The following is a 26,634-nucleotide window of genomic DNA, read 5'->3' on the forward strand; positions in this document are numbered from 1 at the left end:
TACAGACTCTGCCCTCGGCAACCCTGTACCCACTGGCCTGGCACCAACATATTACTGTTCAGTAAATATGCTGAATGCATAACATGAAGACATGCTGGTGCTCTCTGTCTTATCACTAGGCCTGCAGGCACCTCTGCTGCATTAATAGTTCAGTGTGAATTACTGTGTGACGAGGGGGCAGCCTGTGGGAATTTGAGATAACTCTTTAGAAAGGGCAGAGGTTTCAACTGGGGTGATCGGGGATGTCATCCAGGGAGGTGCATACCATGTGCAGGACAAGCCCCCCAAAAGTGGGCAGTGTGAGCCTGAAAAACTGAGCTAAAGTAACCACCTGGTTAATCTAAGTTATTATTACCTAAATCCTTTAACAGAGCGGAGCACCTACCTTAGTCTATGTCCTTCAGACTCATCTGTAAGAATCAACACTCAGACCAAGAGAATAGTCACAATGTCCTCATTCCTCTGATGTAGTAACAGCATAAAGTGAGGCTCAAACTATCCAGGGGAAAGCGGGTACCATTGAAACTATGTGCAGCTACAATCTGAAATAAATGGAAATATTAAAGCACCTACTCCACTTGGCAGGGTCCTCTACTCTCTCATGAAAGAGTCTGTTTCTAAACCACTACTTGGGATTCCTAGGAGGGTCTAATAAACATTGTGTCAGGACGTAATTCAGGGTGTACTCACAGTGCAGCCTGATGGCGGTGCTCCACCATCCATGGGGGTCCTTCAGCACTCATCCCCATGTCTGATTCCAGTTCTAGTGAAGGAGATGAGCAGCTTGTCAGGCCAGTGCAGTACTCACTAGCTCTGAGTTGTCAGGACACAAAAGACGGACAAGAGGGAGCTGGTTTCCAGAGTTTGGCTTTATTTGCAGTACAGAAATCATTTGGAGACATCACTGAAGCAGAGGTTCTGTCAAATCAATACTGTGCTGCAGCTTGGTCCGTTGAAGAAGCCACATCCGGGATACAGAAGAAGCTCCTACATTTACCTGCTTTATGATGGGTTTCTTTCCCCTCTGCGCTCATCAGTTTTAATAGGTTAAAACACCGCACACAGGCTTCCTCCAAAAGACTGTCCAAGTCTGGAGTTTGGTTAGAACTGGAGGCCCATGTAAACCAAGCTTGTGGCTGGGATGGGTGGGCACTGTCCTGACACATGACCGTGAACGGAAAGGGGTGGGGAGGAGTAAGGGACGCTGTCCCCGGCTACAGACATTCAGTTCTGAACCTCCTCACCGTCAAGAGGACAAGATGGCACGCAAGCTGCACTGACCCAGCTCTTGAACAGCGGAAGCTCATAACTGCAAAGGCTACACTGATTAAAAGATACAAATACTGTATCAAGTTCTCTGTATCAGTATCACAAGGTTTTAAAACTGATCCTTCACTAGAAAACACAAGCCAGTACTGGTTAAATTGAACAGAACGTGGGAACCTGCCAATTCGGAAGAGCCACTCCATGAAAACAAGTTAATACATGATATTAGAAAGGGGAGGAATATTTACTGGTACAGTGCTCTGCAATCTCTCAATTTTGATTACAAAAGCAGGCCTTACAATACTGATTTCATACAATATGCATCATTTGCCAAATTTTAAGTTTGTCCTAATTAGATGATAACATGTACTGCTGTTACTCTTCCCCATAGATGTCATTTTTCTTGCGCTTCATTTCCTCAAAGTCAAACTCGGATCCCATCATCCTCTTATAGATGTCCTTAATGTCATCACAGGTCGTCTCAAAGTGAGTTGTTGCATCATAGGTACGGGATATAAAGATCTGGAAATGAAGATCACAAAGACTTGAAACTTATCTGGTGACATCGCCCAATGAAGCCTGGTAATTACCCTTTTCAGATAGCCACTCACCTGGCTTTCTGTTCCCAAGTCTTTTGGTACAAGGAGGTCACTGATGCTAACGAATCTGGAGGAGAGAGAGAACTCAGTCAGCAAGGGAGCTGACATGCCCCTCACTGCTGGGCCTGATACTCAAATCCCAGGCAAGGAGGCTGGGAAGAGCCGATGGCTGCGCTCACTGTTCTCAAGGGTTCAGTTCACCAAGGAGTCAGTCAGTCCTGGGTATGAGCTGGCATAAACAAACCCAGCACTTACTTCTGCTCAATTGGTTCCAAAAGCTCCAGGGCTGGTCTGATTTCCTTCTCGGGCTCCTTGGTCTCCACCGTTGTGCTGGCAATGGCGATGTACTTGCCTTGTGCGGCCACATTGTGTGCAGAGGAGATCATGCAGACGTAGATATCTGGAAGCAAGCAAAGCCATTACTGCGAGGCCCTGTAGACACGGGGCCTAAGCGCGCACTTGGTTTCACCCCAACTTCAGGGAGCTATGAGTTAACATTACTTGGAACAGACTATCTTCTGAGAGGATATCTATATGGAGGCAAACACGGTCAGTCATACATAAGGGATGCAAATATTCAGCCACTTTGAGCCTACTGGAGATGAAGGAAGGGGTCACGTGGCGGTGAGTGGTGGACGTGGACATGAGTCTGCCCGGCTGCCACAGCTAAATGTGGAAACCTGTCTCTCCTCTCTGAATCCTGCACTTAGAAAGGTTCTGACTAGCTAAGGTGGGGTTTAACTAACTACTGATTTCTAATTTTTTTAAGCAATATAAAATTGCAAACAGCAGAGGCTACTCTTATGTTGACATAAGCTCATAATAATTCCATACTTGTCTGTGTAACACTAAAGTAACTACATAATTTCCAATACAGAAAACAATTACTAGGCTCCCCTTACTCTCTTTATTTTCTTATTTATTCTTTTGGCTGTGCTGATCTTCAATGCTGTGCTCAGCCTTCTCAGAGGCTTCTCTTGTTTCTGAGCATGGGCTCAGTTGCTCTGCAGTATGTGGAATATTCCCAGACCAGGGATCAAACCCATGCCCCTACATTGGCAGGGGGATTCTTAACCACTGAACCACCACCAGGGAAGGCCTCACCTTGACTCTCTCCCAGACCCTGAGATCTACTGGGAACCCTTGAAAGATTACTTTAGTCAAAGTCCCCTTGTTTTAGTAATAACCTTCTGTGAAATGATTTCTTATATGGAAAAAAATATATAGTTGGCCATTTAAAGGTTAATAGTTCCTTTTAAGTTGAAGTTTTTATAAATAAAACCTTCAGGGCTCTAACTGAAAGGAAGATGGGAAACGCTACTAGATGAAAACAAATGGTTAAAGCAAACAGAATTATGATTTCAGAGATAAGTTGTGATCTTAATCAGAGAAATCAAAGTTGTTTTCTAGCACACTGCTAAAGGCAAACACAAGTATAGATACTGACAAATCATGACATAAAAGTAGTGCTGTCATCAGCCTAAAAGTTAGTGTAATCAGGTCAACTAATAAGCATAAACTCCCACAAGCATACAACGTTCAGACGAGAGAGACAGCAGACTCATAGGGTCCAGCTCTCGGTTCTACAGAGGAGGGCAGGGAGGCCCCAAGAGGTGTGCCCAGTCAAGGCGGGGCTCCTGGCCTAACGTGTCCATTTCAAAGTGATGGTTTAGGAGTTCTATGAGCTAAAAGGGATCCATCACATTTTCCATGTGTAAACTAAAGTTTCTTCACTCTAATAGAACAGATAAAAGCTGCAATTTATGCAGACACTGCCTGACCTCCGTAACATACCTGACTTCCGGTTGACTTGGTTCTGTGGAATAATGATCTGGCAGGAGTTGGCGTCATTGGTGTTTTTGATGGGGTGGCTGAGAATACAGATGACTCTGATCACCTGGCCCACTTTTTCTACTCGATCTTTCACATAGCTGGGATCGCAGATGAGCTGCTTACAGCGAGCAATCTGCAACAAAACATTGAAGACTTTCTAATACTCAGTGTTCATCACAATGTTTTTAGAAGGTATAATGATGCCACTGTTCCCTGATCATCATCTGTTATCTTTATCAAGTTAACCACAGATAATTAGTGAATTAGAGATAACTATTAAAACTAGCTTTGCCAATAATCCCTGTAAGTTCTCCTGGAGCAAATCTATGAATTTTAAATCTTATTCAAATAGAGAAAATGTGTTGCATGGTGTTTAGATGTATAAGCTTTAGAACTGGGCAGAAGAAGGCTCACATACTGCTAGAATTAAATGAAACTGTTCAAGAAATGTCATTATATGTGAATGGACCCAATGAGAAATAAACGCTTTATAAATGGTACTAATATTACAAACAGACCATAATCACTCTCATTTTAAGTCTGTACTTCCTAAGCAAAATTTAAGTTGCAAGATAACTTATGTATTATTATAGTTTTCCTCTTTATATCAAAGCACTGAAATGTCCTAAGAGGAAGCAGTTGCCTAAAACAAAGAATGAATAAAAAGAACCTTGAGATATCAGATTAAAATATTCATCCCTCTTTCCTAAACATCTATTATGTGTATGCTGAAAGCACAAGATAGTTACAAAAGATCTACAACAATAAAGGGTAAGAGGGTCAACTATTGAGTATAGATTATACGGTCCGAACCCATGGAATACAATCAGGAATCCCAAAATATTTTTTTTAACATAGTTTTTGAGTTTTTTTAATAGTTCTACTTGTAAAAGTTGATGGGTTCATGAAATATGGTCTGGTTTGCAGATCAACACCAATGGCACCCCCTGAGAACTTGGAAGAAAATGAAAAGCCACCACAGAACTACTGAAAAAAAAAATGTACTTTAATAAAACAATAAAACGGTATTGGCCAAGCCCCATTTCAACCAATAAATTGTAAGTGGCACAAATAAAGCTAAATTTAAATGAAAATTTGGACCATATAAATAAAACTTACCATTTAGAGCGCATTCGTAATTTCTGTTTTAGTATTAAGCAACAATCAACACAATACAAAAAAAATTTTTTAAACAAAAGCACACCTGTAACTAGATTTCAGTCATTATGAACACCCAGTTACCATAAAGAAAACATGTCTGATCTGAAATCCGGGATCAACATCCACACCAAGTTAAGTACTTATTAGACAATAAAGTTAAGTACTTATTAGACAATAAAGTTATCTTTACAAGAATATGATTTTTTTTAAGTTGTAAAAGGTCCTTACCTCTCCTTCAGATTTTACACCAATCACCTTTCCATTTTGCATAATGATTTCTTCAATTGGTTTATTCAGCATGTAGGTACCTCCATATATAGCACTTAGCCTAGGGGAAAAAAAAAGTATTTACAATTAGTAATTTATAACTGTTTAAACTACTAGTCTCCTTTCTTAGACTTTCATGAATAGTAGACAACATTTGTTCAATTTCCTTCCAAACGGCATTAGTTTAAGTCATTAAAGCATCAATTCTGAAACAGTCAAAACCACGTAAATGATGTCTCACATTCAGTTATGAATATCTGACCAGTAACAAGAGAACAGCTTTATAAGTCTATTCTTCTTGCATATAAATAAAACTCTGAACAACCAAAAAAATGATCAGGAAGCACTGGATACTGACTAAAAACAGGCAGAAACTAGACAAGAGACTTGAAGCAACTTCATGAGATCTTCATGTGGTCTGCATGGCTCTTCCCCTAAAAGAACCAACCTCCCAGTCCACAGGCTTATGATTTAAGTTGCCATAGACAGAATGTGGCCTGCATGAGGAGATAAAAACTGTGGGGAAAAAAATCTTCCAAAATGGGAAGCAGCCAAATTATAAAATCTCTTCAAATCCTTAAGTAACTCCAGAAATGCTTATTCACATGACAGACTCCCAAGGAATCCATTAAAAGCAACAACTGAAAAGCAAAAAGACCGAAGCGGAGACCACAGGCCATAAGGATAGATGAGTTTGATAATGCCATATTAGAGGAACTTGGTCCATTTCTTGCACTTTGCAATGACATCATGAAAGGACCACACCTAACTATGCTAGGACTAAGGATTCAGCCAGACAAAAGATCCCCCCACCACCAAAGTATAAAATCAAGCCTCCAAAAGTTCAAGATGAATGGTCAATAATTTAACTCCAACTCAAAATCAACACTCATCGCAGAAAGAATCCAGCATCTCTACAATGTATACCAATCAGTATGTGCAATATACATGTTATAAAATATAACTTTTTTATATAAAGATTACTATACACAGGGAAAAAAGAAAAGCGATCAAAACAGATGTCCAAATTACTGATGTTAAAACATGCGAGGAGTTAAATGCAGCTACTATAAAAATGTACAGGGATAAATATGCTTGTTCAAAGATCTATGTTCAAGAATATTACATACTCATGAGAGTCAAAATTAATAAACAGAAAACCTCACCATAAAAATGAATACTATATTTTAAACATGGAAATTCTAGATCTATTGAAAAAACTTTTTTAAAAATTTTAAAACTCACTGAATGTGATTAACAGCTAATCGGAAATAACAAAATGTGCACAACAAATAAACACACCACAGAATTTCACAAAACAAGCTCATGAAAAGGTGATCAACATTACTCCTCAGAAAATGGAAATTAAAATTATAGTAAGATAGCATTTCACACCTGCTGAAAAAGACTGACAATAATGAATGCTGGCAGGGGTGTGGAGCAACCAGGACTCTCACACTGCTAAGTGTAAGCAAAATGCTGCAACCCCTCTGGAAAGTTGTTGAGCAGCGTCTCATCAAATGAAACATATACATGCCATTATCACCAGCAATTCCACACCTGGACATGTATGTGCCCAGAAAAAGTGGCAACCGAGGTCCATACACAAAATTTCATAGTAGTTTCATTCGTAACACCCCAAAACTTTTTGAAAACTACACAAATGCCCATCGACAGGACAATGTGGCACATTCACATGGTTCACACAGTGGAATACTACTGTTTTTTAAACTACCAGCATGGGCATTAATATGGAGGAATCTCAAAAATACTGTTAAGCAAAAGTGAGCACATATTCCTTTTACATAAACTAAAAGGAGACAGAAGTGATCCTTGGTGATAAAAATTACAAATGCAGCTGTTACAGTGGGGGTTGGGGTGACTGTGCGGAGATACAAAGAAACTTCCTGGAGTCCCACACCTTGACGGGAGTTTCGGTCACACAGGTCTACATATATGTCCAACTCATTTTTTTAAAACTATAGATCTATGGTTTCATTGTATATATAAGTTTTACTGCACTAAAAATAAAAAGCACCTCCCTACCCACAGACACCTTGTCTCATTATTCACAACCACGTCTCATAAGCTACCATTTAAGATGCAGCTCAGGATCAGAGGGGTTTCAGGACAAGGTTAAAGATGGGCTCTCACCGTGCAAATCCCTGTGGCAGTTCTCCAAGGCCGTAGAGTGGATAAAGGTATGGGCTTTTGCCGTATCTTGCCAAAGATTCGCTGTAAAGTTTAATCCTATTAATGGTTTCACAACATGGCTGATCTAAATAGCTAAACAAAAGGAAATGAACATTAGAAAAGCACTCTGGTTTGCATTCCTCTGCTCAATTTAAAATTGTTATCTGAAAGGATTTCAATTCAATCCTTCCATATTTTACTTATAAGGCTCTAACACTAAACTGAAGCTCAACTTCTTTTTCATAGTATAATATAGCTATGTATTTGTTTTGTTAGAATTTCCACTCTGCAGAATTGGGAAATTCAGTGACAATTCCAAGAAAAATACAAATCTAAAAACCAGAAGACTTACTCATCAGTTCTGTAAAGTGCCAGGGCATGACCAGTAAAATCTATAACATCTTGGCCCAAGTCAAATTTCTTATACACCTCTCGCATTGATGTCTTCTTAGGATCAATGCCCTCAAAAGTTCGAGGATCGTTCTCATCAAAGTTGGCGACATATACCAGGAATTTTCTGAATCGACGTTTTTCAAACAGCCCCATTAGGCCTAAAAAAGAAATTTTCAAAAAGACACACTCACAAAAGGACACTGAAGAAAAGTAAGTGTGAGAGCAAAGTCTAAATATCCCATGTTGCTATCTTAGGCTCTTACAATGCAATGTGCAATTTAAAATACAGGAGTTTTAAAATAAATGAACTTTCTTTCTTTCTTAACCATTTCTTTAATATAAACTGACAGTTTCGTAACACTATGAAATACACTGTCATAATTATGTAGTCCCTAAACTGTCCGACTCTTTTGTGACCCCAGTGACTGTAGCCCCCTGGGCTCCTCTGTCCATGGGATTCTTCAGGAAAGAATATGGAGTGGGTAGCCATTTCCTCCTCTAGGGAATCTTCCCGACCCAGGGATAGAACTAGAGTCTCCTACATTGGTGGGTGGACTCTACCACTGAGACAACTGGGCTTCCCATAATTACAACAGATCAGCTATTAAGTCTTCAATTCTACAATACAACTACAAGTAATTATAACCAATAATTAATTAAATATAACAACTTTAATTATATTAGGTACAAATACAACTGTGAAAAACTATTACTCATGAAGGCATCTATCTGAATGTTCTTTCCACAACTCTGATCTGTATTCCAACTGCCTAAAATTCAAAATGCTCATTTTTTTCTTTTTCTGTATGCTAAGACACACTCTGGCATTTAATGGAAAAGCAGCTTAGATACCAAGAACAAAGTGTCCTCAAAGAAATTTAGATGCTGGTTACGCTTCCAGTCACTTTAATGAAGTCCTAGATAGATAGGCAGCTCACTGCTTTTTACACTAAAAAAGAGGTGAGGAGAAAGCTATGAACCACCATGAAAGAAGCTTTCAGCTCCTCCTGCCAGTCAGGATTCCCACTGCTGTGAACAGCTGGTAGAAAGACAAGGTCAAAACAGAACAAAGTTTCCTGGGTCCCTCTCCTGCTGCCCCTTTCTTAAACCATACAGCTGCTTAAAAAAAACAACTGGAGCTTTACATAAAAATTCTTAACCATTTCTTTTATATCCACTGACGGTTGAATATTTTGATACTTTAAACATTTTCCCCCCAAGACAACAGTTGAAATCAACAAAATTGAAAATTAAAATGATCATGAGACGATTCATGACACCTGACTACATTTAACCTTTTTAATCAATACTTATATAACTTAGCTTTTAAATTTAAAAAAAGTGGACAGAATGCATACACAATAAAAAGCATAAAGCTAAAAAGAAATATTCTATTATGCTACTTAAGACACAAGTATAGCCATCAGGGGAAGGTGTGAGAGCCAAAGAAAACACAAGTCACCACGCCAACGCACTTACAACTCAGGAGTCACTCTGGTGGACGCGTCTGTTGGAACCTAGAGCTCTTACCAATAGCTCACTGTGGAGTTACCACATAGCATCTTTTAAAATAAAAATGAAAATCTACTGTTTCCTTCAGTTCCCCATTCTTTTCTTTTCTCTTCTTTCCTCTTGATTCCTCTCCCTGCCTCCTCCAAGCCTTGAGACTGACAGGAGCCTCTCCCAACACAAAGGAGCCTCTCTAAGCTGCTCCTCCAGTCCTTATGTCAGAACCAAATCCCTGTGTGATCACCAACATCTGAGAGACCTGAGGCTCTGAAAAGGTCGTAATTTAAAAGATTCATGTACTATTTTCTACAGTATAATTTTTATAACAGCTACTTCTATATGACGACACCTTTACTGGTCACCCTATTTAAAACAGCAGCCCCGCCCACACCCTCTCCTTTCATCTCCACCACCATCTGATACGCTTTTATATCCGATTATATTACCAGCTGAAATGCTTCTCCTTATCGTGCACAGCCAGCCTCCCACTAACGGAAGCACAAACAGGAAAAGCACTTGTTTACTTTTTTCTCCTCTGCTGCCCCCTCCCTACCCCAGACCTTCTTAGATGGGTCCCCGCCATGTAACAAGTGCCCGATAAATATCCACTCCAAATAATTAATATCCAATGGGAGTGAATATAAAAGAAGTTGACATTCATATACTGGACACACAATATACAAAGAAAATACTCAAAGTATATGATAAAGGGACTACAAAAACTCTTGTTCACACTTAGTCCATTGAGTTGTTGTGCCTTCACTTCATTTCAAATAGCTTTACCTTCTTTCATGCACTTGCACATTGAGATTTATTTGCCAAAACAGACACCTGTGTCAAGACAAAAGCTACAAAAATCTAGAGCAGTTTCAGGAGGAGAAAAGGAAAAAGCATTCCAATTAACAGGTGTAAGATTTGACAAGAGAATTAAGAAATGAAGCAGAAGGAATGTCACAGGAAAAGCAGAGACACGGCATGCGATGCGGCGTTCCAATGGTGGACCTCAACAGCCTCACCCCAGGTTGCAGCTGGCCCCGCAGCGGGCATACCTACCACCACCAGGAGCCCCCAGTCACTCGGCTCTGTGCTGTCAAAGGTGCCCCCGACAAACAGATGCCTCACAGCAGAAGAGTGAGAACAAGCAAGCTAAAGATTCAACTGAGGACACAAGGTTTTGCTGGGCACATTTCAAAGCTATTCAGGAAAATGTCTCAAACTTTTCTAAGTATCTGTGTTCAACATTACTCTAGAGGCCAAATATCTTTCTCGTTTACTTGACTAAAATAACATTTGACCAATGAACAAATACTTATTGAAACCTTGAGGTTTTAGTTGGCATTATGACCTACCACAAGAACCAACATTATATACAGCTCCTTAAAAACCCAACAAAAACTTAGGCTTCTTGTTGTTGTTCAGTCGCTCAGTCCTGCCTGACTCTCTGCAACCCCATGGACTACAGCACGCGAGACTCCTCGTCCTCCATTATCTCCACTTAGGCTATGTTAATAAAAATATATTGGCCAAGGAAAGTAAAAGTTCCACTGAAACTGAGTCGGCATACAACATTTGAAGCATCAGGTCTGGTCTGGCTCAATTCTATCTTATCTATGGTAATCTTGGCAAGTCAGAATTTTCAAAGAAAAGTGGCCAAGAGACCTAGACAACACATTATATGAGAAACAACCACAGGCACTGGAAATGTGCAGCACAGAGAAAAAAAGAATTCGAGGGTGTGTGCCAGTCATTAAAATATCTGAGGAACTATATATTTATATACTACATGGACTTCCCTGGTGGCTTAGATGGTAAAGAATCTGCCTGCAATGTGGGAGACCTAGGTTCAATCCCTGGATCAGAAGATCCCCTGGAAAAGGACATGGCTACCTACTCCAGTATTCTGGCCTGGAGAATTCCACGGACAGAGGAGCCTGGCGTGCTACAGTCCATGGGGTCGTACAGTCCATGGGGTGCAACACAGAGGAAAAAGAGAATTAGAGGCTGAGTGGCAGCTCTTAAAGTATCTGAGAAGCTATATATTTACATACTACATAGTTCAGTGGTTAAGTGTGGGGTTCTTGAGTCAGACAAATGTGGCTTCAAACTATTCTCACTAGTCATGAGCTATGAGATTCATGGGCTCTTTCACACCTGTATACCTCAGTGTTCCCTCATGTACATGCCAAGAATAGCACATCTCAGAGGGCTGTCGTGAAAGGCTATGTACAATCAACTTAGACAATACACACAAATAATTGTGCACAAGTGCCTGTACATAATGTTAGCTATTATTTAAGTATAAAACAATGGTTTTATCTTTCTCTTGAACTTCCCACCCTCTACACCTTTCCAATCCTGTTTATTCATCCTGCCCTGAACTGTCCTGCCTGTCATTCCACCTTCAAAATCCTACCCATCAGTACAAACAGTTGACAATAAGGCAGCAATTTAGCAAATATTCATAATAATGTATGTTAAAACAGGTAAATCCTACTTGTATGTAAATTAAACCTCAATAAATCTAACCTTAAAAATATATAGATTAAATACATTTGCTTTTTTTAAAAATTTTTTTTCAAATTAAATAATGAGTGTTATTTCTCTTATAATTTAAAAAACGTGAACATTCTGTAATTCAGCTGTAGCCATTACTTCCAGGTGACTTCTTCATTAGGTTTCAATTCCCTTTTATATAACAGACTCTTGTTCCAGAAGGCAGTTAGCTTTTCGTCATTCTTCCTATCCAGATCATATCCAAGACAAATCCCACAGGGACAAGTACATGTACCCAGTGGTCACGCACAACCTGAAGTAAGTCCATCATGAATGCTGCGGCCTCGGAGCCAACAACGACCCCACGACCAAGGACAGCGGCGAGCGCAGCCACTTGCGCTGGAGGAAGCAGTGGCCTCCGGACCCATTTGCTTATTTTTATAAAAAGAAACATGAGGGGAAAAAAAAAAAAAAAGAAACATGAGGATAAGTCAGAAATAAGTAAAAATGACCACCTAACAAAGTGGAAAGAATGGAATGGCAAAGGTAAGAACAAGACTCTAAATATATCTTTTAATATAACTTTGACTTTCAAGTCATGTAATTGTTTTACATATTTGAAAATATTAAGTCAAAAGGGAAAAATAAAACTCAAAAGGTTAAATCCTTCAACTTTTTTTAAACTAAGGAGGTGGTTGAAGCTATTAATATAGGTTAAGAGGCTCAAGAGAGTGTAAAACTTTTAAATAAAAAAATCGTACCACAAACGGTGTTTAAAAGAATTTTCAAACTCTTGGACTCTGATTTCTATGAGGACACTTTATTTACATCAGATGCACATCACTGACAAGACTGATTTCCAACCCAGGCTCACAGCAAGGACTCCGTCCACTCAAGCAGGAGCTGCTGCTTCCCCACCACCTGCCACTCCCAATCCAGCCCCTATCCTTAGTGCTAGTTTCTACTTTCTAACTACAGTGTCTTTCAACACTTTAGGCCCAATATTTTCTCCCCTAATAGTAAGAAGTAAATAAATGGAGTTAGAGGAACTGCCAAAAAAATTCCTGGAGAATTAACTGGCACTTTTCCTGTTCTCCAAAATCAAACCTTTCCCTCCTCTGAACTCCTAGAGCACTTAGAAAATTTATCTGCCTTCAGTTATACACACTGATCCTTCCTCAAACTGCTCATTCCTCATGGCAACAAAATCACCTTAAAAGGAAGGAAGGTCCTTTCTAGGGGTGTTTGCTATTTAGTAAGACTCAGAACAGAAGACGTTAACTCGGAATAAAATCACTCCATCCTCATTGGGAACTCCTAGGAACAGAGATGCTGGAGAGTGGGCACAGTACCAGGGACCGGACATGGCCCCAGGACAGCAGGCGGGACAGAGGCACTGGCAGTCAGCGCAGACGGCGATCAGCTCACGGGCTCTGCAGCAGCCTACCAGGGTTCCTGTGCCTTCGTGCCTCTCACTTCCTACGTCATTTCAGGCCTGAGGTTTCTCACCTATAAACTGGAAACCCTACCTCACGAAGGCTTCGCAATTCAGTAAGAATGTGAAGCGTCTCCCACAGAACCTAGCACACGGGAAACTCCACGAAACAGCAATGCATCTGAATTATTCATCTGAAAAGAGACACTAGACCCAGGAAGGCCCAGCTTCACCAGCAACAAGCTCCCAGATAAAAGCTCTCCGAGGCGTCAGAGGGGGAGGCACTTTTGAACATCTTGTTTACGGACATATTGTCAACTGCCGAGAATAACGTCTGGCACATAACAGACATCCAATGACTATGTTGAGGGGGTGAGTGGGGGCATGGCCAATGCAGGGGACTTTGAATTTTATCCCTAAGATCCCTTTCCACTATAAAGTTTTAATATTCTGTGAATATAAAATTACTTACTAGATGCCAGGGCTTCTGCTTCAGTGGAAGGAACCTTGTAGATCTTTCCTCCCTTATAAACAAAGCTCCCTTCAGTCACTTTGAAATCCAGATAGCGAGTAACCTCCGTAAAAAGCAGCATCTTAACCAGCTGACCTGTAGGAGTCACATAATTCAAACTGTTACTTACATCTTACTACTTTCAAAAGTTAGAAGTAGTTTACTGATACTAATGGCTTTCCAATTTTTTCTTCGCATCATCCATTAGCTCCTACAAAAGTCCTCAAAGCCATTTCTAATAGGACAATCAGAATGCAGACGTATTGTTTGGCAAATTTAGCCTTTTTTTCAAATGTTACAACTTCAAGGTGAATAACTTTATCAACTCGCTTTTGTAAAAATTATACAATAATTATTAGAAGTATGAGGTTTAGAATTACAGTACTATTACAAATAGGTCTGGGTTTCTTTAAGGTTCCTACTGCATATTAAAGAGAGGCAACTCAGGCAAAGTATTCCAGGAATTTGTGTTTTTCAGTTTCTAAGTCAATTTATATTTATTAAAATGAACACTAGTTTTGGATCAAGAAAAATCTAGGATAAACCAAAAGAAATTTTAGTATACTAGAAGTAGTAAACTTCTTTGAGAAACCAAACAAAATTATTTTAAAACTTATTTGAAAGGATAAACATATAAGGACAATCCAAAAAACTTTTTTTAGAATAAAAAAGTAATGAGGAAACCTTTATGCAGTCAGATATTTCAATATACTGTAAATTAATTAGTCCATAAATCAGTATAAAACAGAGACACACATATAAGAATTTAATATATGATGACAGTTTCCTAATCAGAGTAGAAAAGATATTATGATGCTGAGGGACAACTGATCAATTTGAAAATAAATTTCTATCCCTACTTCTCAAATAACGGGGTAATAAAATAAATTTATTCATTCGGTAAAATAGATGAACTTATTTCTACAGTGGAAAAAAGAAACCATAATACCATTAGAAGTAGCTATCAGAATTTGAAATTTTAAAGACAGCCTTTCAAATCAAAACCAGTAACAGAATGATCAACCAATGACTTCATGAAAACTAAACGCTTTTGTACAGAAATAAAACACAAGAATTACATGTAAGGCCAATGACAAACTGGAAAAGATACTTTCTGCTGCTTCTGCTAAATCGCTTCAGTCGTGTCCGACTCTGTGCAACCCCATAGAAGGCAGCCTACCAGGCTCCCCCGTCCCTGGGATTCTCCAGGCAAGAACACTGGAGTGGGTTGCCATTTCCTTCTCTAATGCATGAAAGCGAAAAGTGAAAGTGAAGTCGCTCAATCATGTCCGGCTCTTCGTGACCCCATGGACTGCAGCCTACCAGGCTCCTCCATCCAGGGGATTTTCCAGGCAAGAGTACTGTAGTGGGATGCCACTGCCTTTTCTGAAGATACTTTCAACATACTTTAAAAGGGCATTTAACAGCCTTTATAATGAGCTATTTTACATTAATAAAGAAAAACACAAAAATGTCTACAGAAAAATGTTAAAAGCAGAAAGCAATAAAGGGCATGAAAGCCAATGAACTAGAAATTTCACCCTCCAGTAAGCAGATATATATTAAAATTCCATTATTCCATCTTTTAGTATGACAAAATTCACAAAACCTAAAATGAATCATATCTGGGCATGGTAAAGGTATTGGGGAAGCGGCACAGTTTACCGGCGAAAGTAAAATCTGGCAATATAAAGGAAATGTCTTAAAGAGCCCTGCCTGAATCCCCATGCTGTACTTCCTGGAGTGGACAATGAGACTTATCTCTTCCACCACCCCACCCCACCCCACTTCCATCCCTCCCTCCCTCCCTCCCTCTCTCTCAAACATTCACAGTATAATGATTGAAAAAGATGTTACCTGGGAGGTGGGGGGGGGGGGGGGGGGAACTGGTAGATTATACACCAAAATATTAACCATGTTTCAAGATGATAAGATTTTGGTTATGCAAATTTTATTTCCTTTCTGCTCATCTGTGTTTTCTAATTTTAATTATTTAAGTAATAAACTTTTTGTATTTACAATTAACCTCAAGAAAATTCACTTATTTAAATCCAGGATTAAATTCAAATAAGATCTTTCCACTGAAACAAACTATAGAACACAAATTCCAAGGGGGAAGGGGTGGCGCAAACATTTTCACGGGACATAGACTACAATTTAGTTTTTCAAGCTCGTAGAAAAAGATGCTAAAATCACAGCAATTTATAGATACTTAGCTGCTCTAATTGAAAATATCAACAATCAAAATGAAAAAATAACAGTGAAAGCCTACAAACTAGAAAAATATTAAAATGGATGTTTCTGAAGGCCCAGTTATCTAAGATTGTCACCAAGTATCAAGAGGAAGTCTGTTACAAACACAATTTTGACGTGTATGCCGCCAGAGCATAATTTTGTTTCTCCAAAACAAATTACTGATAAGTCAGTGCCTCCTCCCTCCATTCTTAACGTACTGACCCTTGAAGCCTTTAACGGACCCTATTACTCACCATACTGTTCCATTCAACAAAATCCACTTCCACCTACTCGGCATAATACTCTATTAAGAGTCAACGACTACTTTCTACTTTCAAATCGGAGTCAATGTCCTGTTACAAAGTTAAGTTGGAATTCTTTACCATTTGCCATAAGGAACTTGGGGATTAAGTCAACATTCCAGTCTCTTCCTCTGCCCATGGATGCTGGTGGAGCTCCGGGTATCTTAAATCTTTTGTATAACTAAAACCAAAACAAAAACACCCATAATGTGACAAAATTTAACTTTCATTATGCAACTACTTTTGATGAAGTGATTCTGATATAGCAAAATACCACCAACATGAGGTAAAGGACAACAAGGGCATTTCATTTTTACTCAGGCCACTTTGCAATATTCTAACACATCCACAAATTAAATACATTACTAAACTAATAAATGGTAAAATAAACATCGCAGAGGTGGTGTGTGTCTGCTCTTTACTAGCAAGAATGCAGAACAAACTGTTACTGAAGTACTAATTCTGCAAAGTTTGAGACTCTAGATAAAAAGCAGCTTGCAACTTAAAATTTAATATTCACTCAAACTCATGAATCCTATTGCTAAGGTGGAACAAAATAAACAAAGTTTGTATATATTCATTCAATAAAAACCCCAAGTGAGGGCCGCGGGGGGTACCCAAGTTCTCACATATATTACAAAAGAGGACAACTCAATCAAAAAATGGACAGAGGATAAGAACAGACATTTCTCCAAAAACATACAGATGGCCAAAATGCACATGATAAGATGTTCAACAACCAGAGAAATGCAAATCAAAACTGCATGAGGTATCATCTCACACTGGTCAGAATGGCCATTATCAGTAAGTCTACAAACAATAAATGCTGGAGAGGGTGTGGAGAAAAGGGATTCCTCCTACACTGCTGGGAGGAATGTAAATTGGTAAGGCCACTATGGAGAACAGTATGGAAGTTCCTTAAAAAACTAAAAATAACTACCATAAGGTTCAGCAATCCCATTCCTGCCCTTTCTAAATACAGCTTGTACATCTGAAGTTCTAGATTCTCATACTATTGAAGCATAGAAAAACGCGGTTAGAAAGAATACATTCACCCCAAAGTTCCTTATACCATGACTTACAATAGCCAGGACATGGAAACAAATGTCCATCGACAGAGGAAAGGATAAAGAAGATGCTTTACATATACATGATGGAGTATTATGCAGCCATAAAAAATGTTGTTGTTAATTGTTCAGTCCTTAAGTCATATCTGACTCTGCAACCCTATGAACTGCAGTAAGCCAGGCTTCCCTGTTCTTCACTATCTCCCAGAGTTTGCTCAAACTCATGTCCAATGAGTAAGGGATGCTACTGAACCATCTCATATTCTGCCACCCGCTTCTGCTCTTGCCCTCCATCTTTTCCAGCATCAGGGTCTTTTCCAACGAGCCAGCTCTTCATCAGGTGGCCAAAGTGGCTTCATCAGGAGCTTCAGCTTCAGCATCCGTTCTTTCAGATTTCCTTTAGGATTACTGGTTTGATCTCCCTGCTGTCCAAAGGACTCTCTAGCATCACAATTCAAAAAGCATCAATTCTTTGGTACTCAGCCTTCTTTATAGTCCAACTCTCACATCCATACATGACTACTGGAAAAACCATAGCTTTGACTATAAGGTCCTTTATCAGCAAAGTGATGGCTCTGATTTTAATATGCTGTCTAGGTTCATCATAGCTTTTCTTCCAAGGAGCAAGTATCTTAATTTTGTGGCTGCAGTCACTGTCCCCAGTGATTTTGGAGCTCAAGAAAATAAAATCTGTCATTATTTCCACTTTTTCCCCATCTGTTTGCCATGAAGTTAGGACCAGATGCCATGACCTCAGTTTCTGCATGTTGAGTATTAAGTCAGCTTTTTCATTCTCCTCTTTCACCTTCATCAAGAGGTTCTTTAGGGCCTCTCTGCTCTCTGCCATCAAAGTGATGTCATCTGTGTATCTAAGGTTATTGATATTTCTCCCAGCAATCTTGATTCCAGCTTGTGCTTCATCTAGCCCCACATTTTGCATGATGTACTCTGCACATAAGTTAAATAAGGCGGGTGATAACACACAGCCTTGATGTACTCCTTTCCCAGTTTGGAATGTTGTTCTGTGTCCAGTTCTAACTGTTGTTTCTTGTCCTGCATACAGGTTTCTCAGGAGGCAGGTAAAGTGGTCTGGTATTCCCATCTCTAAGAATTTTCCACAGTTTGTTGCAAAGCACACAGTCAAAGGTTTGAGCATAGTCAAGGAAGCAGAAATAGATATTTTTCTGGAATTCTCTTGCTTTTTCTATGATCCAATGGATGTTTGTGATTTGATCTCTGGTTTCTCTGCCTTTTCTAAATCCAGCTCTTGATTCTCATACTATTGAAGCATAGCTTGAAGGATTTTGAGCATTACCTTGCTAGCATGTGAAATGAGGGCAATTATACAGTAGTTTGAATATTCTTTGTCATTGCCTTTCATTGGGACTGGACTGAAAACTGACCTTTTCCAGTCCCGCAACCACTGCTAAGTTTTCCAAATTGCTGGCATACCGAGCGCAGCATTTTAACAGCATCATCTTTTAGGATTTTAAATAGCTCAGCTGAAATTTAATGAAATTTGCAACAACATGGGATCAGCCAAAAAATAAATATGAAAAAGAATGTGTGCACATGGATATATACATATGTGTAACTGAATCACTCTGCTGTACAGCATAACTTAACACAACATTGTAAATCAACTATATTTCAATAAAATAAAAGGGCACTAAGCTTTGGAGTCATATAACCTGGGTTCTCTCAGCCCATCTCTGTGATTGAAAGCCCACAGAAACTATTTGCCATCCGAAAAAACAGGGATAAAATCTTTGAGTGGCTGTGATCAGCACTGGTGTGGCCCCCAAGCACCCCATCCAGTCTACACTCTATTACCTCCAAGGGACAACCGGTACCTGCTCCGAATGGCAACAGAGGTGACTATGAAACATTTCTTCTAAAAGCCCCAAATGAGGAGCTCCCCAAAATTAAGATGCTACAGATAATCTATTTAAAAAAACAGAACTGAAACCATTCATAAAAAGTAGAGATTCACAAGGAAAAGACTCGAAGCACAAAAGGCACCTTCATCCCCTCTAGTACTTACATCTTCCAGCGGTGTTATAGATGCACTCTCTCCTCCATAATACGGGTTTCTATCCATGTGAAGAACTTTCTTGCCATTCACTGACATTATACCTGACAGGATACATTCCTACAGGGAAAGCATAAACATCTTCAAAGGAAGGAAAAGTGCTATAGCATGTTTCAAACACAATTTTTTTAATAAGCCTGTCATTAAACATTCTTTTAGTAATTAATGCTTTTTGTACAGGCAATGTATGATGTAACTTTAAGGACAAACCCCTAAAACCACCAGAGTTCAAAGTGTGGTCAGTGGACTCCTCTGGGTCCCAAGGTTAAAACTATGTTCTTAACAACACTAAGACATTATTCATTTTTTCCCACTGTGTTACATTTGCAAGAGCAACGGTGGATAAAATGAAGGCAGTGGCTCCAACTGCACTAGTCATTATATTCTTCACCACAAGACACTCATAGTTTAAAAAAAACAAGGTCTGTTTCACTTAAAACTATCCTTGATGAAGCATAAAAAGTCACCTCTCTTAACACCCTCAAACACCCATCTTTTAAATATCCTGTGTAGCAAAATGGGAAGTATATATAAAGCAATGCTGGGTCTAGGAAAGCCTTTTGGGTGACTAACTCATAAGCTGAACTAGCTATGTTTTTCATGGATCACCATTTTTACTTGGACAAGTAACTGACTGACAAACTATGCTTACTCAGACTTAAGTACTGGGCAGACATTTTCACAAAAATGAATGTCAAGGAAAATTAACTGATAGTGTTTGCTGCCAATAACAAAAGCCAAAAATCTTTATTGAAAATTTGAATTTTAGGAAACTTATATCCATACCACACGCACGTCAGATCCTTTCAGACAACATCAGTGACACTGCATGCATCCATGCTAAGTCACTTCAGCCGTGTCTGACTCTTTGCGACCCCACGGACTGTAGCCCACAAAGCTCCTCTGTCCATGGGATTCTCCAGGCAAGAATGCTGGAGTGGGTTGCCATGCCCTTCTTCAGGGTCAGTGACATTAACAAATATGAGTTTTTGATATTGCATAATGAAATGTGTCAACAATCCAGAAGATCTGCAACTTAGTAAACTAGTACTTCCCAAGTGACCAATGATGTTACAAAATCATACAGTGGGCTAATTCAAAGTTCAAGCTAGATTAATGTATTTTAATCTAATAGAGTATACAATGTTCAGTGATGTGGTTTCAAATTTCATATTGCAAATTAATCTTTAAAAAAACTTGCCACTTGTGTTTTGGTATAAATCAAAGCACAGCCACAACAATCTGAAAGGCTATTAAAATACTCCTCCTCCTTCCAACTACACATCTGTCTAAAGCCTGATTTTGTTCATGTGTGTGAATGCTTAAGGCACTTCTGTCATGTCAGACTCTTTGTGACCCCACGGACTATAGCCCACCAGGCTCCTCTGTCCATGGGATTCTCCAAGCAAGAATACTGAAGTGGGTTGCCATGCCCTCCTCCAGGGGATCTTCCTGACACAGGGACTGAACCTGTGTCTCCCTGCACTGCAGGCAGATTCTTTACCACTGAGCCACCAGGGAGGCCAAATTTTCTTCATATACTTTAGCTAAGACAAAAACCATGAAAGACTGAACGCTGAAGCAGGTAAGGCATTTTTTTGTTTTAGAAAACAGTTATACTTCAAAATATTGTTTTTCACATTAACATATAGAGTTTATCTTTGTTACCTTTAAGTGAATTAATAAAAAATTTTTAACTTCTCAGCACTGATTTCTAATAGCATAAATATTGAGAGATACTCTTACAAACAAAAGCTCATCAGGGTCCTCAATTTTTAAGAGGAAGTAGATCCTGAGACCAAGAATTTGAAAACTAGAGCCCTAAATGAAGCATCCAGGAACCATCCAATTGATTAAACGATCACTCTCAGAAAAAAAGGTAAATAAAGAATGAGTATACTGAGACATATTAAATCAAGATGGGGAGAGAGGTTAAGAAAGAATCCAATTAATGAGAAGAAACAGAGACGGGATATACATTCACTCAAAACCATTATACCAGAGTTTAGGTGATAATAACTTTTTTTTTTTTAAAGGACAAAGGTAATCCCCTGTAACTTTATAAATCCTAGTGCTTCTCAAATTTATCCAAGACTCCACACACAGGGAACAATCTCTTCCCCCTAAAAGCCTGACTCTGAAATCTTTATCTTAAAAAATTCATACACATTTCAAATTTTCCTCCATAATGTACTATTCATTTTAATATTTTTAAATATTTTAAATTAGTTACTATCAGGTTCAAATTTTACTCCAGGAGGGTGCATCTTTTTATATTTGGATCAAGAAACAACACATTTTGAGTACCCCAGTAGGCCACCTCTAGCCACAATCACTTCTCAGCCTCAGCCACGCTCATGACTTTTAAGAGCAAAGATTTGTTTTTCCAGAGTTTCTGAACTCTGAATAAATGGAATCTTGTAGTATACAACTTTTAGTCAACATCCATGATTTACTTGCAGTCTAAATTTTCTTACTCTTGCTATACAGCAGGGGTCCCCAAATATAGGAGCCAAATCCAGTCTGCAGGCTGTATTTATAACTGAAGTCTTCCTTATACCCGCGGCCATTCCTTTACACATCGGTTGCTTTCAGTGTACCACAACAGCACTGTAGTGTCGAAAACCACAGGGCCTGACAACCTACAATCTGACTTTGTGGACTTACACAGGTTTGCCTAACTCCACCAGCAGAGGATCTCACAGCGAGCTCCTGGCTTGGTCATCACCCCTGAATTTGTTAGAAATGTAAATCTGAAGTAGATTCTAAAAGTTTACTTTGCACCCACATCACCCTGACGCTTGTTAAAAGACTGCAAGACTCCCCACCCCCACAGAGCTTCTGAGCCAGCAGGTCCTCATGGAGCCTGAGAATCTGCATTTCTCACCAGCTCCCAGGTAACGTTAATACCCCTGCTCCAGGATCAATTTCAAGAATCCCGAGGAAAGCAGTGCTGCTCAAACTTTATTATCAAACACCCAGGGATCATGTTAAACTATAGACTTTGAATCCATGTATCTCGGGTGAGGCCTAACCTTCTGCATTTCTAGTAAGTTCTCAGGGTTTGCAGCATGGACCACACTACAGTAACAAAGTCATAGGAATCTACTGAATGACTACTCCTTACAGATATGCCACACTTACTCATCCATGCTACTACTGATGGACACTGGGATAGTTTCCAGTTTGGGGCTGTTACAAATAATGCTCTATCAACATTCTCAGTGTGTCTTTCTTACATGCATGCACTTGTTGGATATTTATCAAGGAGAGTAAAAATACTGCCAAACAGTTTTTCAAAATGGTTCTACCAATTTATACTTGTGCAAACAACACATGAAAGTTCCTGTTGTTTCATATCTTGCCCAACACTTGTGTTAAGTGTCTATTCATATTATTTGCTCATTTTTAAAATGGGCTCTTTTTACTGTTATACAAAAATTCCTTATATACTCTAGATATTTTTAAATGCTTTAGTGGCTACATGTACTGCAGATATCTTCATCCACAGATTGACTTTTAACTTGATAAACAGAACTGAAGGTATTTTAACTGTAAAATTTAACTCCAGTATTATCCAAAGCAAGTCCCTTGCTTAAAAATCAAAAGAAGCAATAACATGTGATTCAACGTATTATATGAAAGTAGATGTAATATTTACAATCTCAGAAACAGATAATAGCATCAACAGAGGAAAACCAAATACTCATGTTTCCAGTCGACAAAAGCAGACTTCATGGTTCAACTTTCAGAAGCAAGATCAGAGCAGCAACTTTGAGTGTTGCAGAGCTTCTATATATAACTTTTCACACTCCACTGCAAGTAAGCATGCCCCACTCCCTGGAACATGGCTCTAAAACAACCTCCGGAGACTGAGGCCTAATAAAGGACCCAATAATATAAAGATTCCACAGTCCAAAGAGCTGATACTAATTACCTTTAAAGAGCCTTGGAGCAAACACGATAAAAGCTGATTAATAAATTCGCAGGTTCACTGATTCTACTGAACTATCAATAAAAGGCTGCTTCACACTGCCCAGAGAATACATAGTAGCACGACTGTGATACTTCAAACTTTACAACATGAAGTCATTAACTCACTGATAAAACATGAATCGTATCTGAGTACAGGGTATATATTAATGATCCCAAAACTTTAATACCCCGCTCCAGTCCTCTTGCCTGGAGAATCCCATGGACGGAGGAGCCTGGGAGGCTGCAGTCCATGGGGTCGCTAAGAGTTGGACACGACTGAGCGACTTCACTTTCACTTTTCACTTTCATGCATTGGAGAAGGAAATGGCAAACCACTCCAGTGTTCTTGCCTGGAGAATCCCAGGGACGGGGGGAGGCTCGTGGGCTGCCATCTATGGGGTCGCACAGAGTCGGACATGACTGAAGCGACTTAGCAGCATCAGTACGTTAACAATTCAAAATTAAAATTCACTACTACCACCTGGTGAATACAGAATAACAAGCAAAGTACAAAGTCAGAGAAACTACTCCAAATGAATTTCCTTTTATCACACTAGAAAACCAGGACCATTCAACATCTATGTCAAGAATACTGATAACTTTTACCAGGAAACACATATGAATGGATGTTAACCAACACAGTTTTAAAACTAAAATGCTCCACATTTAATTTCAAACTCACCCAAAAGTGACCTGAAAAGTGAACGTGAAAGTTGCTCAGTCGTGTCCAACTCTTTGCGACCCCATGAACTATACACAGTCCATGAAATTCTCCAGGCCAGAATACTGGAGTGGGTAGCCTTTCCCTTCTCCAGGGGATCTTCCCCACTCAGGGATCGAACCAGGAGAATATACAGAGACTCAACCAAAATAATCAGAACTAAAAACCATCTTCAGAATCCAAGTTTTTGTTTTCTCGGTTTATTTATTTTTTGCTATTATGCCTTGTTTATCTTTTACTTCTAGGGCTGAGAGCATATCAGGTACTCAATATGCATAAGTGAATGAATGAATGCATGCATGCACTAATGAGATGCACTAGGTAATCTCAAGCAATCTCAGGCAGGTCATTCACCGAACTGGGCTCAGGCCCAGAATCCAAGTTCTTTATGATAATGGCATCTTCATGCTGTCCTACGAAAAGAAGTAACCAGATTAAACAAAATGGTTAAAGTTCAGCTGCAGCAAAATTCTAGTCTCTGTAGATGTGTGGGTGTGGTAATGGTCAGGAAGAACCAATTAGCTATACTGCACCCAACCCCTGACCCCGGCCGCTTCCTACTTAAGGGCAACATAGGCTTGAAGAGAGCCAGACACTCTAAATTCTCCTGCATTTTAAATTTCTGGTATAATTAAAGCAGAAAAAAAAAAAAAATAGAAAGTAAAACCACACAAAAATGTGATCCGGAAAACAAGGTACCTAACAACTCATGTTAAAGAAAAGTGCCTTTTGAAAGCTACTTGTCTAGAAATATGAGAAAAATATACTAACCAGAAAACTTAAATCAGTTCATCTCAGCGGTATGTATCTTACAGCAATAACATAATAAAAATGAATGCCAGTGTTCAACAGAATGTTTCTTCAAATGTTTGTCAGAAGTCAATTTATCTTGAAATTTGGTTCTAATTATATCATTCCTGCTCAAATCCTCTCTTACTGGCTAGAAGATGAAATTCAAACTTCTGAGCCGGTCTTCAACATCCTTGGTGACATGCCTTCTTCCCAACTCCCTCATCCCCTAAACATAGGTTCTCTTCTAATACTGACTTACACTGCTCTCTCTGCCTAGAAAAATCATTCCTTGTGTTCAAAGCTTACCAGTATTTTTTAATCTTTTCCAGTATTGATCTCATTGATTTATAGCACTGTAAAGATGTAAAGCATAATGCTTTGAATTACAAACATCTTGAATATCACAGTAGTTTAGTGAACATCCATCACCTCATGTAGATACATCAAACAGAAAAACATGTTTCCTTGTGATTAGAATACTTAAAGATTTACTCTAACAGCTTTCACTTATAATGTACAGCAGTGGTCTCTTTATCATGTTACACATTACATCCCTAGTACTTAATTATCTTATAACTTAAGTTTGTACCTTATGATTACCTTCATCTAAACCCCCTCCCCTACCCTGCTTATTATGTTTTAAAGCCAACTTAAATACCTCCTTCTTTATGAAAGTTTTTGATTCCAGTATCAGAATTCCCCCTGAGAATTGAACTCTCTTAACAACACTTTCTCACATTAACTCGTATTATAGCTACCCCTCGTATGACAAGAAGCTACATACAGACAGGTGTGTTTGCCTTTATACTGACCATAAACGAGCACAATGGCCATAGACATGTGAGCCACAGGTTTACCTAGTGGTCTTTCCAACCAACGTCTCACTACTACCTCAAAATGCTGATGTATGTCTGATTTACTTCTACTCTACTGGACCAGTATACTTGAGGCTGATTTAAAATACAGACTGCCTACACAGTATTTATACCTTTCAAAAATAAGACAACTGCATATATTGGTTCTGTGATCACTACTGCACTGGACAAAATGTCCTTTGTCCACAGAACTCTAATAGCAATGGCAAAGATTTTCAAGGAGCAAATACAAAAGGCAATTCAAGATTTTTTTAAAATCAGGTACAAAACCTCTTCGGCGTCACAAATTTTAATACAGAGAAAAGAGGAAAAGTATGTCTGGGATGTAAAACAACGTTTTAAACAAATAATGCTGAGAATAACCTGGTTAGAGATCACTAAAGTGTCTTTTTTGATTCACAGCTCCTTACAAAAATTACCATGCAGAAAAAAACACAAAATACCGCTGGGAAGCACAAGCAGCTGTGGAGCTAGCCGCCCTTGTTTTATTATGTATTACTATTTCTAAGACTAAGCACACAATTTCTAAGATTCATGAATTCATTGCCAAGGCCAAAGTCAATCAGATACAGCAAATTAGTGGTCAGAGGATGTCCATGGTCCCCAGTCTACTCATCAAAGTAAGCAAAGAGGGAAAAAAGGAAAAGCAGACTGTAGAACTACCTACCAAAGCCCAGCCGCCTAAGAGGACTTAGTAAGAAGGCCAAAGTTCCCAAAGAGCTCAGGAGGCCTCAATGGCTCCATTGTGTTACAGCAGTACTCAGTAATTAACCCTTCCTTTGTGAAATCTTGTTATCAGGTGTTCATTACATTCCTTAGTCTGTTAAGGAAGCTGTGATATCATTTGAAAGCTTTTTTCTAAAAATTATGGTTCTTTTGATTAATCTTTAATCCCCAGATCAATTCAACTTTTCC

The 26,634-nt window shown here is 39.1% G+C and overlaps 1 protein-coding gene and 1 pseudogene across 2 annotated transcripts in view; both read right to left on the bottom strand.

The window, feature by feature from the left end:
- Nucleotides 1-851: 851 nt before the first annotated feature.
- GDI2 (GDP dissociation inhibitor 2) overlaps nucleotides 852-26,634 on the bottom strand; it is a 28,964-nt gene continuing 3,181 nt past the window's right edge. Inside the window, exons 2-11 of one of the 2 annotated variants that reach the window (XM_027559535.1) lie at nucleotides 19,309-19,416; nucleotides 16,279-16,378; nucleotides 13,622-13,756; nucleotides 7,672-7,870; nucleotides 7,281-7,412; nucleotides 5,088-5,187; nucleotides 3,660-3,831; nucleotides 2,121-2,265; nucleotides 1,878-1,932; nucleotides 852-1,788 (exon numbers count right to left, since the gene is read on the bottom strand). In XM_027559535.1, the coding sequence (XP_027415336.1) occupies nucleotides 1,642-1,788; nucleotides 1,878-1,932; nucleotides 2,121-2,265; nucleotides 3,660-3,831; nucleotides 5,088-5,187; nucleotides 7,281-7,412; nucleotides 7,672-7,870; nucleotides 13,622-13,756; nucleotides 16,279-16,378; nucleotides 19,309-19,416 (1,293 nt within the window). In that variant the 3' untranslated portion in view covers nucleotides 852-1,641. The remainder of the gene's footprint in view (nucleotides 1,789-1,877; nucleotides 1,933-2,120; nucleotides 2,266-3,659; nucleotides 3,832-5,087; nucleotides 5,188-7,280; nucleotides 7,413-7,671; nucleotides 7,871-13,621; nucleotides 13,757-16,278; nucleotides 16,379-19,308; nucleotides 19,417-26,634) is intronic. The other variant, XM_027559536.1, reaches the window with a different exon arrangement.
- LOC113903429 lies at nucleotides 11,788-13,614 on the bottom strand (annotated as a pseudogene).

The sequence above is a fragment of the Bos indicus x Bos taurus genome, chromosome 13 (assembly GCF_003369695.1).
Source record: "Bos indicus x Bos taurus breed Angus x Brahman F1 hybrid chromosome 13, Bos_hybrid_MaternalHap_v2.0, whole genome shotgun sequence".
Classification (NCBI taxonomy): Eukaryota; Metazoa; Chordata; class Mammalia; order Artiodactyla; family Bovidae; genus Bos; species Bos indicus x Bos taurus.